General features: G+C 37.4%; 1 protein-coding gene across 4 annotated transcripts in view; it reads left to right on the forward strand.

Moving 5' to 3' along the window:
• Positions 1-17,136, forward strand: part of LOC126462308 (inositol polyphosphate 5-phosphatase OCRL) — a 104,368-nt gene that overhangs the window by 43,940 nt on the left and 43,292 nt on the right. For all 4 annotated transcript variants that reach the window (XR_007585957.1, XM_050096062.1, XM_050096064.1 and 1 more), the window contains 4 exons: positions 1,008-1,229; positions 1,798-1,933; positions 11,794-11,973; positions 12,062-12,158. Coding sequence is in view for 3 of the 4 variants with exons in the window: in XM_050096062.1 (XP_049952019.1) it covers positions 1,008-1,229; positions 1,798-1,933; positions 11,794-11,973; positions 12,062-12,158 (635 nt within the window). In the remaining variant the exon portion in view is untranslated. The remainder of the gene's footprint in view (positions 1-1,007; positions 1,230-1,797; positions 1,934-11,793; positions 11,974-12,061; positions 12,159-17,136) is intronic.

Genomic DNA, 17,136 nt, shown 5'->3' on the forward strand with positions numbered 1-17,136 from the left:
AGAAAAAGCGGTTAGCTTCATACTCGGGGCATGTCCCTCTAAAACATATCAAAGATGCCTCAAAATCCGTTATTTACTCTTCTGATGGTCCCCTTGTTAGTGTTTGTGGATTAACTGGTGATTCTAAGTTTCCTTTAGAAGTGGGAGCTGTACTTAACAGAGGGTGTGAAGAAGAGACAGTATGGGAGATTTCATTGTGGGCAAGATCTGTGGGTTGCGTAGAGGAGAGGAAAACCTGGGAGAGGTTATTGATTTAGATATTAAGGAATTCACTGATGTAGCAGATATGTAGATGCCAAAGCTGTAACATAAATGAAAGATAAAATTATTTTTACTGATGAAATGACCCAATTTCAGAGACTTTACTGGTCTCACACAGATACAGATTTAATGTATGTAGACTGAAGTGGTGAGTGAAAACCTATACCAAGGCCAGGAATCGAACCCGGCCTCCTACTTACTAGGCTTCTGTTTAAGTACCTGCACCTGGGTCTCAGGCTGGATCTCCAATTGATGCTGAGATGCTGTTTCAGAACATGGAGAGCCTCAGCAATTCTGTTTGTGTGTAAGGGGGAATTTCAAGTAGACTGGGGCAGCTGTGAAACTTTAGCTCAAGGAGGGAGGCTTGCCAGGGTAATCCAAGCAGTTGTGTGGACCACTGTGCCAAGGTTGCTTAGTGGCTAACTCACCTGGCTAGTAACCAGAAGACCTGGGTTTGATTCCTGGCGTTTGTACAGGCTTTCACTCGCTGTGTCCGTCTGTATACGTAAACAGTTATTTTTGTTTATGTTTTGATCAGTTATTCAAGCAATTTCCCAAACATTTTGCAAATTCTCATCTTTTGGTTATTTGTGCTTGGAAAAATCTAAGCAACAAACAGAAGATCAAATAAAACTTTTGAATGATGCTACCTGTACATTAAAATATGGTTTGGGATGAGAATACCTGAGCCATTTTAAGATGTTTATGAGGTATAATCTATATCAGATTTTCTTTTGTACTTGCAGTCAAATTTTTTGGCTTGGAGATTTAAATTACCGAATAACAGATCTTGATCCGAAGATTGTGAAGGATTGTATTGATAAAAATAATTTAGAGACCATTATTGAATTTGACCAGCTACGGCAACAACACAAGAACAAAAATGTTTTTGTAGGCTACCAAGAAGGGTCACTCACTTTCCGACCAACTTATAAATATGACCCAGGATCAGATAACTGGGATTCAAGGTAATGCTGTAAATGTTATTTTCTTTTTAACATACTAAATTTGTGTATAATTTAAAATATAAGGTCTTATGTGCATTAGAGTATTTGATTAAGTGTCTTACCAAATAAACATGGCAAAACTTGACAATTGTGCCAGTTCTTCCTGCTTATAATGTTTTAAGTGCACTTCAATAATGATTACTACAACAATTGGGTGAAGGAGCGTAAATGTCATTGAGGTGCAGACTTTAAATTTTGGATTAATGTAGAAGTGTTTGTAGCAGGCAAATTAAGGTTGAGTATTGACAATGTGTTGCACTTCATATTAAAACTGTAATCATCCCACAGTGTTCCCATCTTCAGTTTTGATTATTCAGATATCATCTTCGTACATCTCTTCCAATTTTTATGGTATTTGTTTGGCAATCATTTTACATCTGATTATAGTTCTTACTTTGTATCTTTGGGTTACCTTTTCTACAGTATTCAATTATAATCTAAAGATAACCTGGTAACTTGATAATAAAATTGCTACAGTTCACATTTGCACTGTTTTCCTAATTTTTAACTTTGTACATTTTATTCACAGTGAAAAAAATAGAGCACCAGCATGGTGTGATAGAATACTGTGGAAAGGTGATGGTATCAAACAGTTAGCTTACAGAAGTCATCCAGAACTCAAAATTAGTGATCATAAGCCAGTTAGTGCATTATTTGATTCACAGGTAAGGCTTGCTCATCTCATTTCATTAGTTGAAGTCCTATTTCTTGGTTGCCAGTTCACACCAACTGTAGTTCATTGTAAATTAACTTTTGTTTTTAGACAAACCTTTGTATGCATTGTTACTGTAATCTCATTATATTGATTTCCATTGTAGATTTAATGTGTATGAGTGTGAACACAGTCATCTACTGCATTCCTTTGGAAGTGTACATGAAATTCAGCTGTCACTTTCAGGTGTTGGTTTTAATTGCTTTTTGGCAGTGTTTGGATGGATACTGCAACATATACAAATTGCTGATTGTCTACACTAATGCCCCCTTTCACCCACCACTATCCCTGAGAGTAAGCATCTCTCCATCTCTCATGAGATGCTGGCTCATGTTACAACATGCTATTTGATCCATTCACTGGCAGTTCTGGAAATGTTAATTGCAACTATGAAGGAAGTCATAACATGTCCCAGGAGTGGGCTGTTGAATGGGAATTTCTTAAGGCTCCCTTATTTTGAAGAATTTTAAGTACACACTGTGTTTAGGTCCAGAAACAATTTGAATTTTCTGAGGGTGCTTCATAATTAAGAGATTCTGTTCTGACTTCGCCTGAACCATGTTGGGCTGATGGCTTTTTCAGAAGTTTGGGCTTAGTGTGTGTGCTATCATTGATCCTACCCTAGACCCAAAGACAGCACTGCTTTTGTGGCTATTCTTCGGAGTTGTGGTTTATTTTTGGGGCCAAAGTATTACTTTAATCATTTCTTTACTCTTGTGTAAGAGGCAGTTCAAAAAAATTGAGAAATATTTATGCTGTTTGGCCATATAGCTGAATTCAAAGCTGTGGTTCCTACTAAAGCAAAAACCTGTGACTTCTTTGACTGCAAACAGTTATTTTCATCCATTTAATTATGCAAATGACTCAGCATCTTACTGCAAGAATGATTCACATTTTTACATGTTCACAAGCTTTAATGGAAGAAAAGATTAAATTAATGAACTTCATGTGTTCGTTGTTTATCAAGCAGTATGTTTTTTACAAGTGAAACAAGTTTAAAATAAACATTTGTACTGTGACTATCAAAGCATTTCCATTGTGTAACATGTTTATACTTACAAGAAATGATATTATTCTCTCGGACAAGAAAAAGTGACAACTTAGGAGTTACTAAGTTGATCTGTGTCAGTGATCATCACTTGAGTATACTCGTTCTTGCAGACAGACCAACATACATTTAAAGGATATGGTGCGTTGTGAAGGGGTAAGTGAAGTGTGCTAACCAGGGAAAACAACCTTCTTTATGTCAATGTTCAACACTTTGGAGACCAAGCCCCGAGCATAGCTTAGTCCGCAACTACGTCATAGAAAGACCAAACCCTAGAATAGGTAAAGCTGTGATTTTCTTCATGTGCGAGCCACTTCTAACTCAAAAGCTAGACATGTTTTGTAGGAGAACCATGTATGGACATCACACTACCTGTACCTTGACTGTTGCTATCTCCTGTTATTCTCCAGAATTATTTCGAAAGAGACATCAGTGAATGTAACAGCTGCTTTCACAAATGGCTGAGCCAATATGATCACAGTGATACAATTTTGTTTGTGTGCTTATTAGGTTTCACAGTTTGCTGTAATTCTGCTACAAATACATCATGTTTGTTGGGTGAGCAAGAAATTTTAGAAGCTCAAGAGGAAGAAACTGCTCAATAACTCACCTCTCACTTTTTTCCTGTGGGAATAATTATACTCTGTCATCTTTAAAATATGTAATCTATAAAAGTATTAAGTTAAATATGGAAAATAAATCTTGTTCTTTTTCTTTTAGTATGTGTTAATCTTGAAGATACATCAGTTACATACATGCCACTAATGCTTTAAATAATGGCATAAATGATGGATCACCTTAGCCTGATAGTCTTCTAAGTGGCCCATCTCCAAAGTTTTAAGTGATACTGAAAAAGACCAGCAGAGGGGAGTTTCAAACAGGCAAAAATCTCAGCTTGTCTGTAAAGTTAGGAAATGACCATATATTATAGATTACAAGAGGACATCAGATGTTGTGTTTGTTTCTTTTAATTTTGACTTTATATTTGGTATGATAAAGGTTGAAGTAAACTTTCATTCATGTCCGTTAAGGAAGATTATGGAAAATTTGCGGACACAAGTCAGAAGGTGGTCTGATGATGAGTTCCCTGTAGTTTGTGGGGAGTCATTTTGCAAATGATTTTTTCAAGAGGGGACAAGAAAAGTAAGAGATTTACTATTTCTACTAGACAATTACACTTGCTACCAACCTAAATAAAATAAAATTAATGTCATACTCTTGTACATTTAACGTTATTTAAGGAATCACCATGTGAATTACTATTAGGCTTATAGAACTGCAAAAGAGAGTGTATTCAGGTACAAAATTTTTATAATCTTATTAAAAACCCCAAACAGTGTGGCTAAAAATTAGTCTTATTTTAACTTTACGGGTGTATGTGATGGGATTCAGTTAATGAGGAGCAGTGGTGAAATGCTGATGTGGTTGCAAAAGCAAACATTGGAGTCGAGAAGCTCCTGAATCACCAGAAATTTAGTTAAAAGCATTAAGGCCCATAGATAGCATGATATCTTTTTTAATTTATATGTCTCATCATTTGCAAAGAGATTTGCAAATTTCGGCAAAAATAGATGCTACCTTCTCAGATCCCTAAGCGTGGGAGTTTCCTCCCCCCACCCTTGAACGTGATGTTTAGCTACTCAGACTCTGCAAAGAATTGAAAGGTTTACAGAAACATTTAATTACATTTGCAGACAAGAAGAACGGAGAATCACCTACTTTTGTAGAAATGATTGAGGATTCCTATCACATAGCTCATTCAGATGGAAAAAAGAAGTGGGCACGACTTTCCCAATTGTTAAATACTAAAAACGACAACAGGTCACCTTCATTGGTGTTGATCAGAAAAATACATGAAGAAGAAAGATCACTGAAGCCTACTCAAATGGAAGCTGCCGGGAGAAAAAGGTCATATGAAGAAATTGACCAATGCTTTGACACTCATTGGCTTTGTAGATTTAAAACAAATTATTCAACATAAACCAGCAAAACAGGGATACTGGTGACAATTGTAAAATGTCATGTATCATCACTCAGCAATGATATGTAACAACAACAACAACAACAACAGCAGCAGCAAAATTTACAGCAAGTCTCAAGGAACTTTGCACTTCTGTACTTCTGGTTTTTGCTAAATGCAAGATAAGCGATGAAAATTGTGTTTCCATATTAACATCTGCTGCAGAAGCTTATTTGTGGGAGGCTGAAAAACTAGTAATACATTGTACCTTTCTTCAGAGTCTCTGAAAAAATTAGGCAAATGACACAGAAAAAGCTACAAATTTAATCTTAGTGACTGCCAAGAATCAGTGTAGCAATAGGGTGCCCCCAGCTCTCTCAGCTGTTGAAAAGGTTTACAAACTGGTAATAATGATTTTTCACAGCTAGGAACAGTTGCTGGGAATGGCTACAACAGTAATTACGTAAAGGTTGCGGACTCAGTCTTTAACAAACTTTTGAACTGTTGAGAGCCGGCCGCTGTGGCCGAGCAGTACTAGGCACTTCAGCCGGGAACCGCACTGCTGCTACGGTCACAGGTTCGAATCCTGCCTCGGGCATGGATGTGTGTGATGTCCTTATGTTAGTTAGGTTTAAGTAGTTCTAAGTCAAGGGGACTGATGACCTCAGATGTTAAGTGCCATAGTGCTCAGAGCCATTTGAACTGTTGAGAGTATAAATGGCAAAATTAAAGCACTTTGCTCTGATGAGATAGCAAACAGTTTTTTATCTGAAAAAATGTAGGAAAACTGTTTGGTTGTGATCTGTCGTACCTTACCTATTGTCGTATGTTGTCATTTTGTGGAGCTACTCAGACTCACTGATAGTTTAACTTCTGGCCCAGACATGATGATTTTCAAAAGATGTAAACATACCTGAATGACACTAAAGAAGATTTATGTAACTAGTAGCGAGCCAGTGCCTGTCAATGTCAAGTTTCAAGACACAAAAGAATTAAAGACATTACTGCCAATGGGCATTGATTTATATCATTTGTGTTGGACTGGAATTTGAACCCTGCTTACTAGGCAGATACGCTGATCACTACACCATCTGGACATAGTGCTCACAACAGCCGCGCAGACTACCTTGGCACGCCTTCTGTCATATGTCACGTCTACCATTGTTGGTTTCTTGAACACTGCCTTGTAAACCTGAGACTTTTACTAAACATTTTGTGCACATATGGTTTAGTGACCATGATGTCATCGTAGTGACTATGGTTATGAAAGTTGATAAATCAGTCAAGAGGGCTAGGAGAGTGTTTCTGTTAGAAAGAGCAGATAAGCAGTTGTTAGCATCTCACTTAGACAATGAACTGCAATCATGAAGTTCCAGAATGATGGCCATAGGGGAATTGTGGGCAAAGTTTAAACAGATTATAAATCATGCTATGGGCAGCAAGGGTAAACAACAGCCGTAATTTTTCCCGAGGGCATGCAGCTTTACTGTATGATTAAATAATGATGGCGTCCTCTTGGGTAAAATATTCTGGAGGTAAAATAGTCCCCCATTCGGATCTCCGGGTGGGGACTACTCAGGAGGACGTCGTTGTCAGGAGAAAGAAAACTGGCATTCTACGGATCGGAGTGTGGAATGTCAGATCCCTTAATTGGGCAGGTAGATTAGAAAATTTAAAAAGAGAAATGGATAGGTTAAAGTTAGATATAGTGGGAATTAGTGAAGTTCGGTGGCAGGAGGAACAAGACTTTTGGTCAGGGTTATAAATACAAAATCAAATAGGGGTAATGCGGGATTAGGTTTAATAATGAATAGGAAAATAGGAATGCGGGTAAGCTACTACAAACAACATAGTGAACGCATTATTGTGGCCAAGATAGACACGAAGCCTAGGCCTACTAGATTAGTACAAGTTTATATGCCAACTAGCTCTGCAGATGAAGAAATTGATGAAATGTATGATGAGATAAAAGAAATTATTCAGATAGTGAAGGGAGACGAAAATTTAATAGTCATGGGTGACTGGAATTCGAGAGTAGGAAAAGGGAGTGATGGAAACATAGTAGGTGAATACGGATTGGGGTTAAGAAATGAAAGAGGAAGCTGTCTGGTAGATTTTTGCACAGAGCGTAAATTAATCATAGCTAACACTTTGTTCAAGAATCATGAAAGAAGGTTGTATACATGGAAGCACCCTGGAGATACTAAAAGGTATCAGATAGATTATATAATGGTAAGACAGAGATTTAGGAACCAGGTCTTAAATTGTAAGACATTTCCAGGGGCAGATGTGGACTCTGCCCACAATCTATTGGTTATGAACTGTAGATTAAAACTGAAGAAACTGCAAAAAGGTGGGAATTTAAGGAGATGGGACCCGGATAAACTGACTAAACCAGAGGTTGTACAGAGTTTCAGGGAGAACATAAGGGAACAATCGACAGGAATGGGGGAAAGAAATACAGTAGAAGAAGAATGGGTAGCTTTGAGGGATGAAGTAGTGAAGGCAGCGGAAGATCTAGCAGAGAACCCATAAAAATTCTGTTTGTATATAAAATTGCTAAGTGGGTATAAGTCTTCCACGCAGTCACTCGCTGACCAGTCTGGTTCGGCAGTAGAAGATAGCAAAAGGAAGGCAGAAGTTTTAAATCCACATTTAAGAAATCATTCATGCAGGAGAAACAGAAATGTACCATTGTTTTACCATCACAATGTCCCGGATGGATAATGTAATAATAAGTGTCCTTGTGATAGAGAAACAACCGGCAGAGTTGAAAAGAAATAAGTTGCCAGGTCCGGATGAAATCCCAGTTCGGTTTTACAGAGAGTACTCCACAGCATTTGCCCATTACCTAGTTTGCATATATTGTGAATCTATCAACCAGTGAAAAGTGCCAAGTGACTGGAAAAAAATGCAGGTGACTCCTGTAATAAAAAGAGTAGAAGAATAGATGTGCAAAATTACAGACCAATATCCTTAACATTGGTATGCTGCAGAATTATGAGTTCAAATATAATAAATTTTCTATGGACCGAAAAGCTTATGTGCACGAATCAACACAGCCTTAGAAAGCATCGTTCATGCAAAACCCATCTAGCTCTTTTCTCACATGATATACTGTGAACTATGGATGAAGAGCAATAGGCTGATTCCACATTTCTAGATTTCTGAAAAGCATTCGACACTGTACACCACTGCAGACTGTTAACAAAGGAACTTGCATATGGAATAGGTTCCCAGATATGTGATTGGCTCAAAGACATATTAAGTAATAGAACCCAGTATGTTGTCCTTCACAGCAACAGGGTTACATCAGCAAGGCCACAGGGAGGTGTGGTAGGACTGTCGCTGTTTCTCTATATACATAAATGATCTGGCAGACAGGCTGGGCAGCAATCTGCAGTTGTTTGCCGACGATACCGTGCTGTATGTAGAGGTATCAAAGATAAATGACTGTAGGTTGATACGAGATGACCTAGACAACATTTCTGTTGGTTTGTTGAATGGTAGCTGGCTCTTTAATGTAGAAAAATGTAAGTTGATGTGGATGAATAGGAAAAACAAACCTGTAATGTTTCGGATACAGCATTAGTAGTGTCATTCTGTACACAGTCACGTTGTTTTTGGCATAACATTGAGAAGTGCCATGAAATGGAATGAGCATGTGAGGATTGTGGTAGGCAAGGCATATGTTGGACTTTGGTTTACTGGGAAAATTTTAGGGAAGTGTGATTCATCTTAAAGAATGCAGCATATAGGACACTAGTGCAACCTATTCTTGAGTACTGCTAGAGTTAAGGCAACCGCATCAGGTTGAATTGAAGAAGTCACTGAAGCAATTCAGAGGTGAGCTGCTAGATTTGTTACCGATAGGTTCGATCAGCATGCAACTGCTATGGATATGCTTCGGAAGCTCAAATGGGAATCCCTGGAGGGAAGAAGACATTTATTTCGAAGAACATTATTTAGGAAATGTAGAGAACTGACATTTGAACCTGACTGCAGAATGATCCTACTGCCAGCAACATGCATTACACTAGGGACCACGAAGATAAGATACTAGAAATTAAGGATTATACGGAGGCATATAGACAGTAGTTTTTGCCTCACTGAGCGAGTGGAACAAGAGGGGAAATGACTAGCTGTGGTACAGGGTACCCTCTACCCCATATGGCTTGTGGAGGGTGTAGATGTAGATGTAGGCCTTAGTGACCATTTTACCCAGCACTTAAAGGAAGGTACTAAATTCAGTTACAGACAGTTTGCACTAGAGGGGAAATGACAAATCAAATTACTGCAATCACACATCAATTTTGTGCGTATTTAATGAGTTGGAAAACTTTACATGCAAATTTCCCCTATAAAATATGCATATGGTGAAATGTAGTACACATAGCTGGCACCTTCAGCTGCAACACTGACTTCAGTATGGCTGGATGTGGAGTTAGACTGAATCGGATCACAAATATAGGTACATAATGCCATGCTACTTCAACTCTGTGCCAGAGTTCATCAGTCATAGTGGATGGTGAGTGGTGGCATGCTAGTCTCTTGGCAACCCGTGACTAATGTTCGCCGTGTATAAGACCAGGAGAATGTGCTGGTCAGGACGACAGTCACACAACCTGTATCAAGGTATATCAAGAGAGCAAAGGCAACTTGTGGTCTTACATTATTATGTTAAAAAATAAATTCATGGAGACTTGAAGACGGGGCACAACTGCTGGCCCAACATGTCAGAAATGTAAGACGTATTGTGCAAATTACTGACTGTGCAAACTAGAAGTGATAATCTTGTGGAACAAGCAGCACACTATACCATCTTGCCAGGTGCTGGGCTCATATTACAATAACAAATGCAATTTGCATTCTCGTTGGTGTCTCTGTGCATGAATTATGTCTGTCATGATACTGTATGCAGGATTTTGCTCTTATAAGAAAGACAGTGTGATTAACTCTTGCCCAGTGTTGTTGTTGGGCACACCACTATTGGCACGTCTCTCTGCTGTCCTGTCAATGGAAGTTGGAATGAAGGTAATCATGCTACAGCTAGTGGTGCACTGGACTTTGTAGCACTGTCAATGTGGAATCTTGTCTTACTGCAAACAAGTCAATTTCTCAACTCAAGGTTGTGTGGCTGGTTACCTTTTTTCTGTCTTCTATAGCACCTCTGTAGCAGGATTACGCATCTAGTTCCGCTTATATTTAAACACTGGATTTTCCTTACCAGCCACTGCACTTTGTTGATGCATTTATTCTTGACTACAACTCAAGACATATGAAATGCAGGTTTTTCCAGGTTTCATATTTATGTACTATTTCGTAATTTGAGCAACATATAGTATTTTCTTGAGAATATATTTTATTCAATATATATTTTTATACCGTACTTTGAAGTGGTCATTCCACTCAACCCCTTCCTGCACTGTTTCATACATAAGTGGCCACCAAAACACTTTGCTCCTCTGGTATTCTTTTTACTGCCAACTTAAGTCACAGTGTGGCACCACCACAGATATCACTTTTCAGGGGAGTGTATTTTGAAAGATACATATCCAAATTCACAAAACCCGCTAATTACAAAAATTGAAATATTGATGATGGTAAAGACATAACAAGATGTGTGATTTACCTGTGTGTTTCTGCACAACAGAGCTAAGAGTGTTTCCGACCTCTCAAGCAACACTTGGGATTGAGCATGGCATTGAGTATAGCCCCCTACAACCCATTCCATACTACCATGTCTATCCTGCAGTCCCGACTAACGTGTCCTGCAATATTGCAGAACAATGAATGGCATCTCAATAGGCCATGATCCTGTCACTATCAAATTCCAATATGTGCTGCTAGAGTTTCTCCTTCTTACATGAGGCATAACGATCTTCTCACAAAAATTAACATTCAGGCGCTATTACTGAATGAGATATCTCCTGCCTAAACTTGTTCATATGCAGGATGTAAATGGCGTTCTCTCTTCCTACATTGATCGGTAACTCTGAAATGCTAAACATTTTATCCAAGGACATAGTCTATTTTATGCTAATTTAATGCTTATAATTTTAATGGCCAGAATTGTAGATCCATTTTCAAACATTGTGGTTTTTGGGGGATTGCGTAGCAGTTGTCATGTTGGGCAGAAATTTTTCAAGCTAATTTTGTTGCACGGAGCTATGGGATGATAGCAGCAAAATTCTTCCTCTAGGAAGATGACCTGTAGCAAAGGACTATTGTAATGTCCATTTGTATGAAAATACACTGTTGTATTGGAGATAGATGTGAAAGTAAATAATATTGGAAAAGCTAACCCATGGGAAGGCAAAAGAAAAATTGATCATAGAGCACTTAGTCACCGTCCATTGAAATTCTGCTAATATTCCCAGATAATGAAATTGTTGGTCATTTTCAATACAGGCAAGGACTTTAAATGGAATATATCTGTCATGTCTTTCAAAGCAGCCATACAGAGTATGGTTTAGCAGACATTTTGGAGAAATGAGATAGATAATTGAAGCAATAGTGTAATGCATGCAGTACTATACTTTTTGCAGTAAAATAAATTAGTTGCTATTATAGGCAATTATAAGTTCAAATGAACCAATTTTTCATACTAAGTTAAGTACCAGATGGTACATTAGTAAAATTACAAAATGTTGTAAACCATTGAAGTATTCTTCTACCAAAGACAAACCATGTATGATTTCATATTGAGCTTTTACTTGTTGTGTGATTGATTTACATTGCTTTCGTGATGTATTTAAGTATTTTTGCATTATTGTGAAAACCAATTGATATTTTTTTACTGCAGATACGAGTGATTGATGCTGCCAAATATCGAAAAATACATGAGGAGGTGATGAAAAAATTGGATAAATTGGAAAATGAATTTCTTCCTCAAGTGATGGTGGATAATACAGAAATAATATTTGACACTATTTACTACTTAGAATCGCAGACCAAAGATTTGATAATTGCTAATACAGGGCAGGTAACTGTAAAATTTGTAATAGTATGAGCTAGGCACACTATAACGTATATTATTAGACACTATATCTTTACATAATAAACTGTTTCAGGTTCCTGTCACATTTGAGTTCATAAAAAAATTGGATGATTCAAGTTATTGCAAGGATTGGTTGAATATAGAACCATATGCAGGATTTATAATGCCAGGTATGTAGCTGAAGCTTCCTTTAGTATCTCCAAAATTGCAAAAATATAATGTTAAGGAATTAGAATTTTGTATAATGTTGAATATGGACATTGGTTATAATCTGACAAGTTTTTTGGCTTACATTATGTTAATAGGTTGTAAGTAAGTCCACATCAGAAGACGAATAGATTAATGGAGTTATCACAGTAACCCATACTATATATTTATTCTTAAGTGCTTAGTTGTCAGCATTGGTTCATTCCTTTGTGTGTAAAACCATGTTTCTTTCTTCTTTGAAAAACAGTTCATTCACACTAGAAATGTGTTTAAAAATGTAGCCCATCTTGTAATGGCACATTCCAGAAGTTGTAAATATTGTTATATACATCTGTGCTCCATGTAAATAATAATGATCACAAAGGAATGCAATGGTAAGCTCAATTAGAGAATACCACAATTTCCAGAAATTTAAATTATTTGAATTTTTTAGTTGCCCAAGGTCTGTAGATCGCGTTATTTACAGTAGATTGGTACTATTTTTGCGTAAAGCTGCCTGTTAATACATGAACTAACATTCCAGTTTTTGGAAGTAATAGCTGCAAGTAGTAGTAGTAGTAAGATTATGGATGTGAATCTAGTCTCTCTCTCTCTCTCTCTCTCTCTCTCTCTCTCTCTCTCTCTCTCTCTCACACACACACACACACACACACACACACACACACACACACACACTCTTTATTATGCGTTCTAGCTACAATGGTGATTCAATTTTGCACTATGAACAATCATTCTTGCAAATCTACAGACCAGCACAAGCAAACACAGTTTTCAATAGTGGTACAAAATAAACAGTTCACGTTTATCTAAAAACAACACAGTTCACATTTAGCACAGTCCTTTAGCTATCTGTTAAACACGATTAGGCTGCGGTGTTCATTTGAGTGCATCCATTACACAAATGACTGAGTCCAACAAATTCCTCACTTCAGTGACAATAATCGTATACAACTTCGATAACTAAAGTCACTCAAAAGTAATTAAACATTAAAGTCTTTGAGTTTTGGTGACTGGAGTCTGTATTCTCATGTGCAGAATATAAATAATAGAAACATAAGTCAAAGGACAAGAGACTGTCTGGCATAGGTGTTACTCTTTAGCTCTCAAACTGTGAACTGTCTGTTGGGTAACATCAGACTATTTATAAATGGGCTTAAAAACAAACTAATATTTTGAAAAGCACATGTTTTGAAAATCGTTTATGTGCTGTTTATTGTTTTTGATGAGCAGCAAGGATTAATAAGATTTTCACTTGCTAGTCAGAAATTTAGAAAAATACGTGGAAGAACTATTATTGTAATGCCAGTGTGCATCTCCTTATTTATATGGATGAGTGCCATATTGCAAAACTTAGTAAGGCGAGTTAATTAATGCTGTATGTCAGTTGGTATGGAAAAATAAGTTAACAAAAGTTAGTAATCACTCTGTAAACTGATAGTGGAAATTGGCAGTAGCTAGAAACTTTTGTGTTAAGTATTGCTTAAGGTAATTAGTTTTCAGTAATTTAAAGTCCTCCACAGCTCGCTTTATAATATTATACTGATAAACTTGTAAAGTTTTACACATCTGGAACTATAGTGCTAACTTCAATTAACAGTAACTTTTGTTCTAATGAAAATTAATTACACAGATGGAATCAGAACACTTGGAAATGAGAATGTGAATAACAAACTTAACACTTAAAATAATAAATTTAAGAAGTTGAGGTTTTTAGGTAAGTGCTACGTGTCAATAGGTAAACATATTGAGAATAAGATGAAATTAAATGAAAGATTTGGTTATTTTGGGAATAGAGAAACATAACAGATGGAAAGTATCCACCTAGCTCGTTCACACTCTTACCTATAGCAGACTCGTGGTTGGGACACAAACACATATCTTCTGGTAAACCTTCCGGGATGTAAGGTCGTGGTCCATGAAACTCTTCAGCTCCTAACGTTTCGTCCAGAGCTGCGCTGGACATCTTCAGAGGGGTGTTTCTCCTCCGGTGAGTCTTGCCGACTGACGGGTCGGACGTCTGAGAGCGACTTATGTATCGTAGAAAGTGGGCGTGACCAGAGTTACACGTGATATGCAGAGATAACCTTTGTCAGAGATAAAACTTAACTATCGATCGTAATCTCGTCACGGATAAAACTGTCTAGCAATTCTGTAGTGCTACTGTCCAAATATCACTAAGTTTCATGGTCTCTTCTTTCCGATTAAAAACACATAACGGAAAACCGTATTTGCACTAGGTTTCAAGCTCTTGTTCTTTTTTCAGTAAAGGTACACAGATTCAAATACACAATCACCCACACTCAAACGCACACTCTTGTAGCCATTGTCAGACTCCATATATATATATATATATATATATATATATAGATATAGACACACACAGCAAAACTTGCTCAAAACGTAATCACCTGGAACTAAAATAATTTTCCAAATTGGACAAGTTTCCGGATTACACAAAACTCACGGGGCTAAGTAAAATTTGTCAGGTATCATGCACAAAATTACAGTAAAAATTTTTAACTATGCATATACTGTATCTTCTTACCTTCACTCCAGCACTGTAGATGTTCGTTTACTGTATATTGGACAATAAAACACTGGACCATTACACTAATTGATAAATAACACAGCATTTCTATATTTTTACTCTAACTTTAAATTCATTTATTATTGTATGTACATTCATATTTTTCCCATGTTTATTTGCTTTACATTTATTTATTTATTTATTTATTTTTTCACAACATATCAAGGAGGGAAACTTGTTTCAATTTTCTGTTCAAAATTGTTTTTCCTAGGCAATTTTTACACCATACAATAGTTCTAACAAGTTGGGAGAATTTGTGTGTGCTGCAAATTGCATAACAGTGTTTACGCGTGCAATGGCTTCTTCAAGCTTATTGATTTTTCTAGGGAAATCATTTTTCTCCTCTTTTTCTTCCTTTGTTTCATCATCATCCTCTGTGTTATGCATTTCAATTAAATCTGTTGAAGTGAAAGTGGAGTGAATTGACAAAAAGTAATCATTTCGAATGTAATCATCTGCACTACACGAAACGTTTCACATTTTCGTTAATTCAGCAATTGCTGCTGCATTTTCTTGAACTTCGATGGCCACAGAAGTGTCTTATTCTTGACCCCAAACCCCGCTTTATTGAAGCACTCGGTGACAGGTTTTATTTCCTTTACTGCCAAGCAAATACAGTTTACTGCATCCAGAACAGAAACTGACCGTGCAAGAGCAAATGCACTTTCGGCTTCTTCAACACTAAGAATAAGAGATTGCATTAGTAATCACCTATAATGACACTTGAATGTTTAAATAGGGCCCTGATCAATGGGTTGTGTGAGGCTGGTTGAACCTGGAGGGAACCAAGCCAATTTAACATTTGATAACGTTACTTTCAGGTAGCAGGTTGCATTGTCTAGGATAACGAGAACTTGCCGCTTTCCTTTTTTCATTTTGGCATTGAAGGAGACCAGTCATTCTTCCATAAGACCACTCACCATCCATGCCTTTTTATTGCTTTGTCATGTGACTGGAAGCTTACTGACGTCTGTTTTTTGAAACACCATTTTGCCGCCTTTCCGATCACCAGTGGCTTCTCTATTTAAACTAACACGTTTCCAGGCAGCAGTACAATGAGTCTTTCCTTGGACATTTTTCCGCCGGTGTACTTTTTACTCGAATTGCTAGCAGTTTTGAAGACAGCGCGTGATAACAGTCCCGTTTCATCGGCATTGAACAGGTCTTTCAGGTCATAATTCACAATTAAGTTGGACAGTATTGTCTTCCATTCTATCGCTACACTTTCCTGCACATCCTTAGCTTCCCCACACACTTCCTTCTACATGATGTTGTGCCTACCTTTGAAACTGTCGAGCCATCTTGTGGATGCCTTAAACTCCATAATTCAAAGCTCTTCAGCGACTTTCCAAACCACACTCTGCAACATGGGTCTAGATAAAGATAAGTTTTTTGCGCGCACACTTACGAACCATTTCCACACTATTTCGTTAATTTCTTCATTTCCGGTCTTCTTTGCCTTTCTTTTCATCTGCCCATTCCCTTTCATCCATTCGTCCTGAATCTTATCCTTGTTTCTTAACATCTCATAAATTTGTGTTTTACCGCATTTGAAATGCAACATAATTTTGCGCACATAGAATTGGTCTTTCTCACTCATCTCAATTATATCAATCTCTTCATTAGGTATTAACAACACATACCGTTTGTTCGACATCACGTTACTGTATCTCTTTAAAGTGCTACTAGTCAACTGAAACTGGCAGAAAATAATGATCTTGCCGGGTAAAACCATTGTTTAACGGAGCACATTGCAGCAGTGTGTTGGTAGATTCGGAACAATGTTCCTGTATGTGCTGGCACGCATCAATGAGTAAAACAGAAAACCGACAGAGCGCTGATGAATGAACAGTTTCCTTTGATGTACTCTACCGACACTTGAGCGTAACTTATTCATTGTTGTACAGAGCAGCATGGTTTTAGGTCCACACCAGCAGCGCTGTGCTGGAACTCTTTTCTTGGTTTGGCCCCACTTAACAGAGGTGTTAAAAGTAATGTCCTTGTAAAGTCGTGAATAACTAATGAACTGTAATACTGTAGTAATGTGTAGGCTCTTTTCTGCATTATACAATGAATTATTAAGTATGTTCTAAGATTTGCTTTCCATTTCCGCATTAGGCATGTTCCGCTTTATACAAAAATCAGCACATACAAGTGCACTGAATGCACCGGGACAGAAATATTTATATGGTTTGGGCAGAAATCCGAATTATACACGTGTCGATTTGAGCAAGTTTTACTGCATATGGTCCACTTAACAAGGATTGTACAAAAATTCTGGACAACTGCTATTAAGGCTTTTTCACAGGCTGCAACACGATGTAAATTGCAGAGTGTAGAAAGGTCAATGAGCA

This window comes from Schistocerca serialis, chromosome 1 (genome assembly GCF_023864345.2).
Source record: "Schistocerca serialis cubense isolate TAMUIC-IGC-003099 chromosome 1, iqSchSeri2.2, whole genome shotgun sequence".
Taxonomy (NCBI): Eukaryota; Metazoa; Arthropoda; class Insecta; order Orthoptera; family Acrididae; genus Schistocerca; species Schistocerca serialis.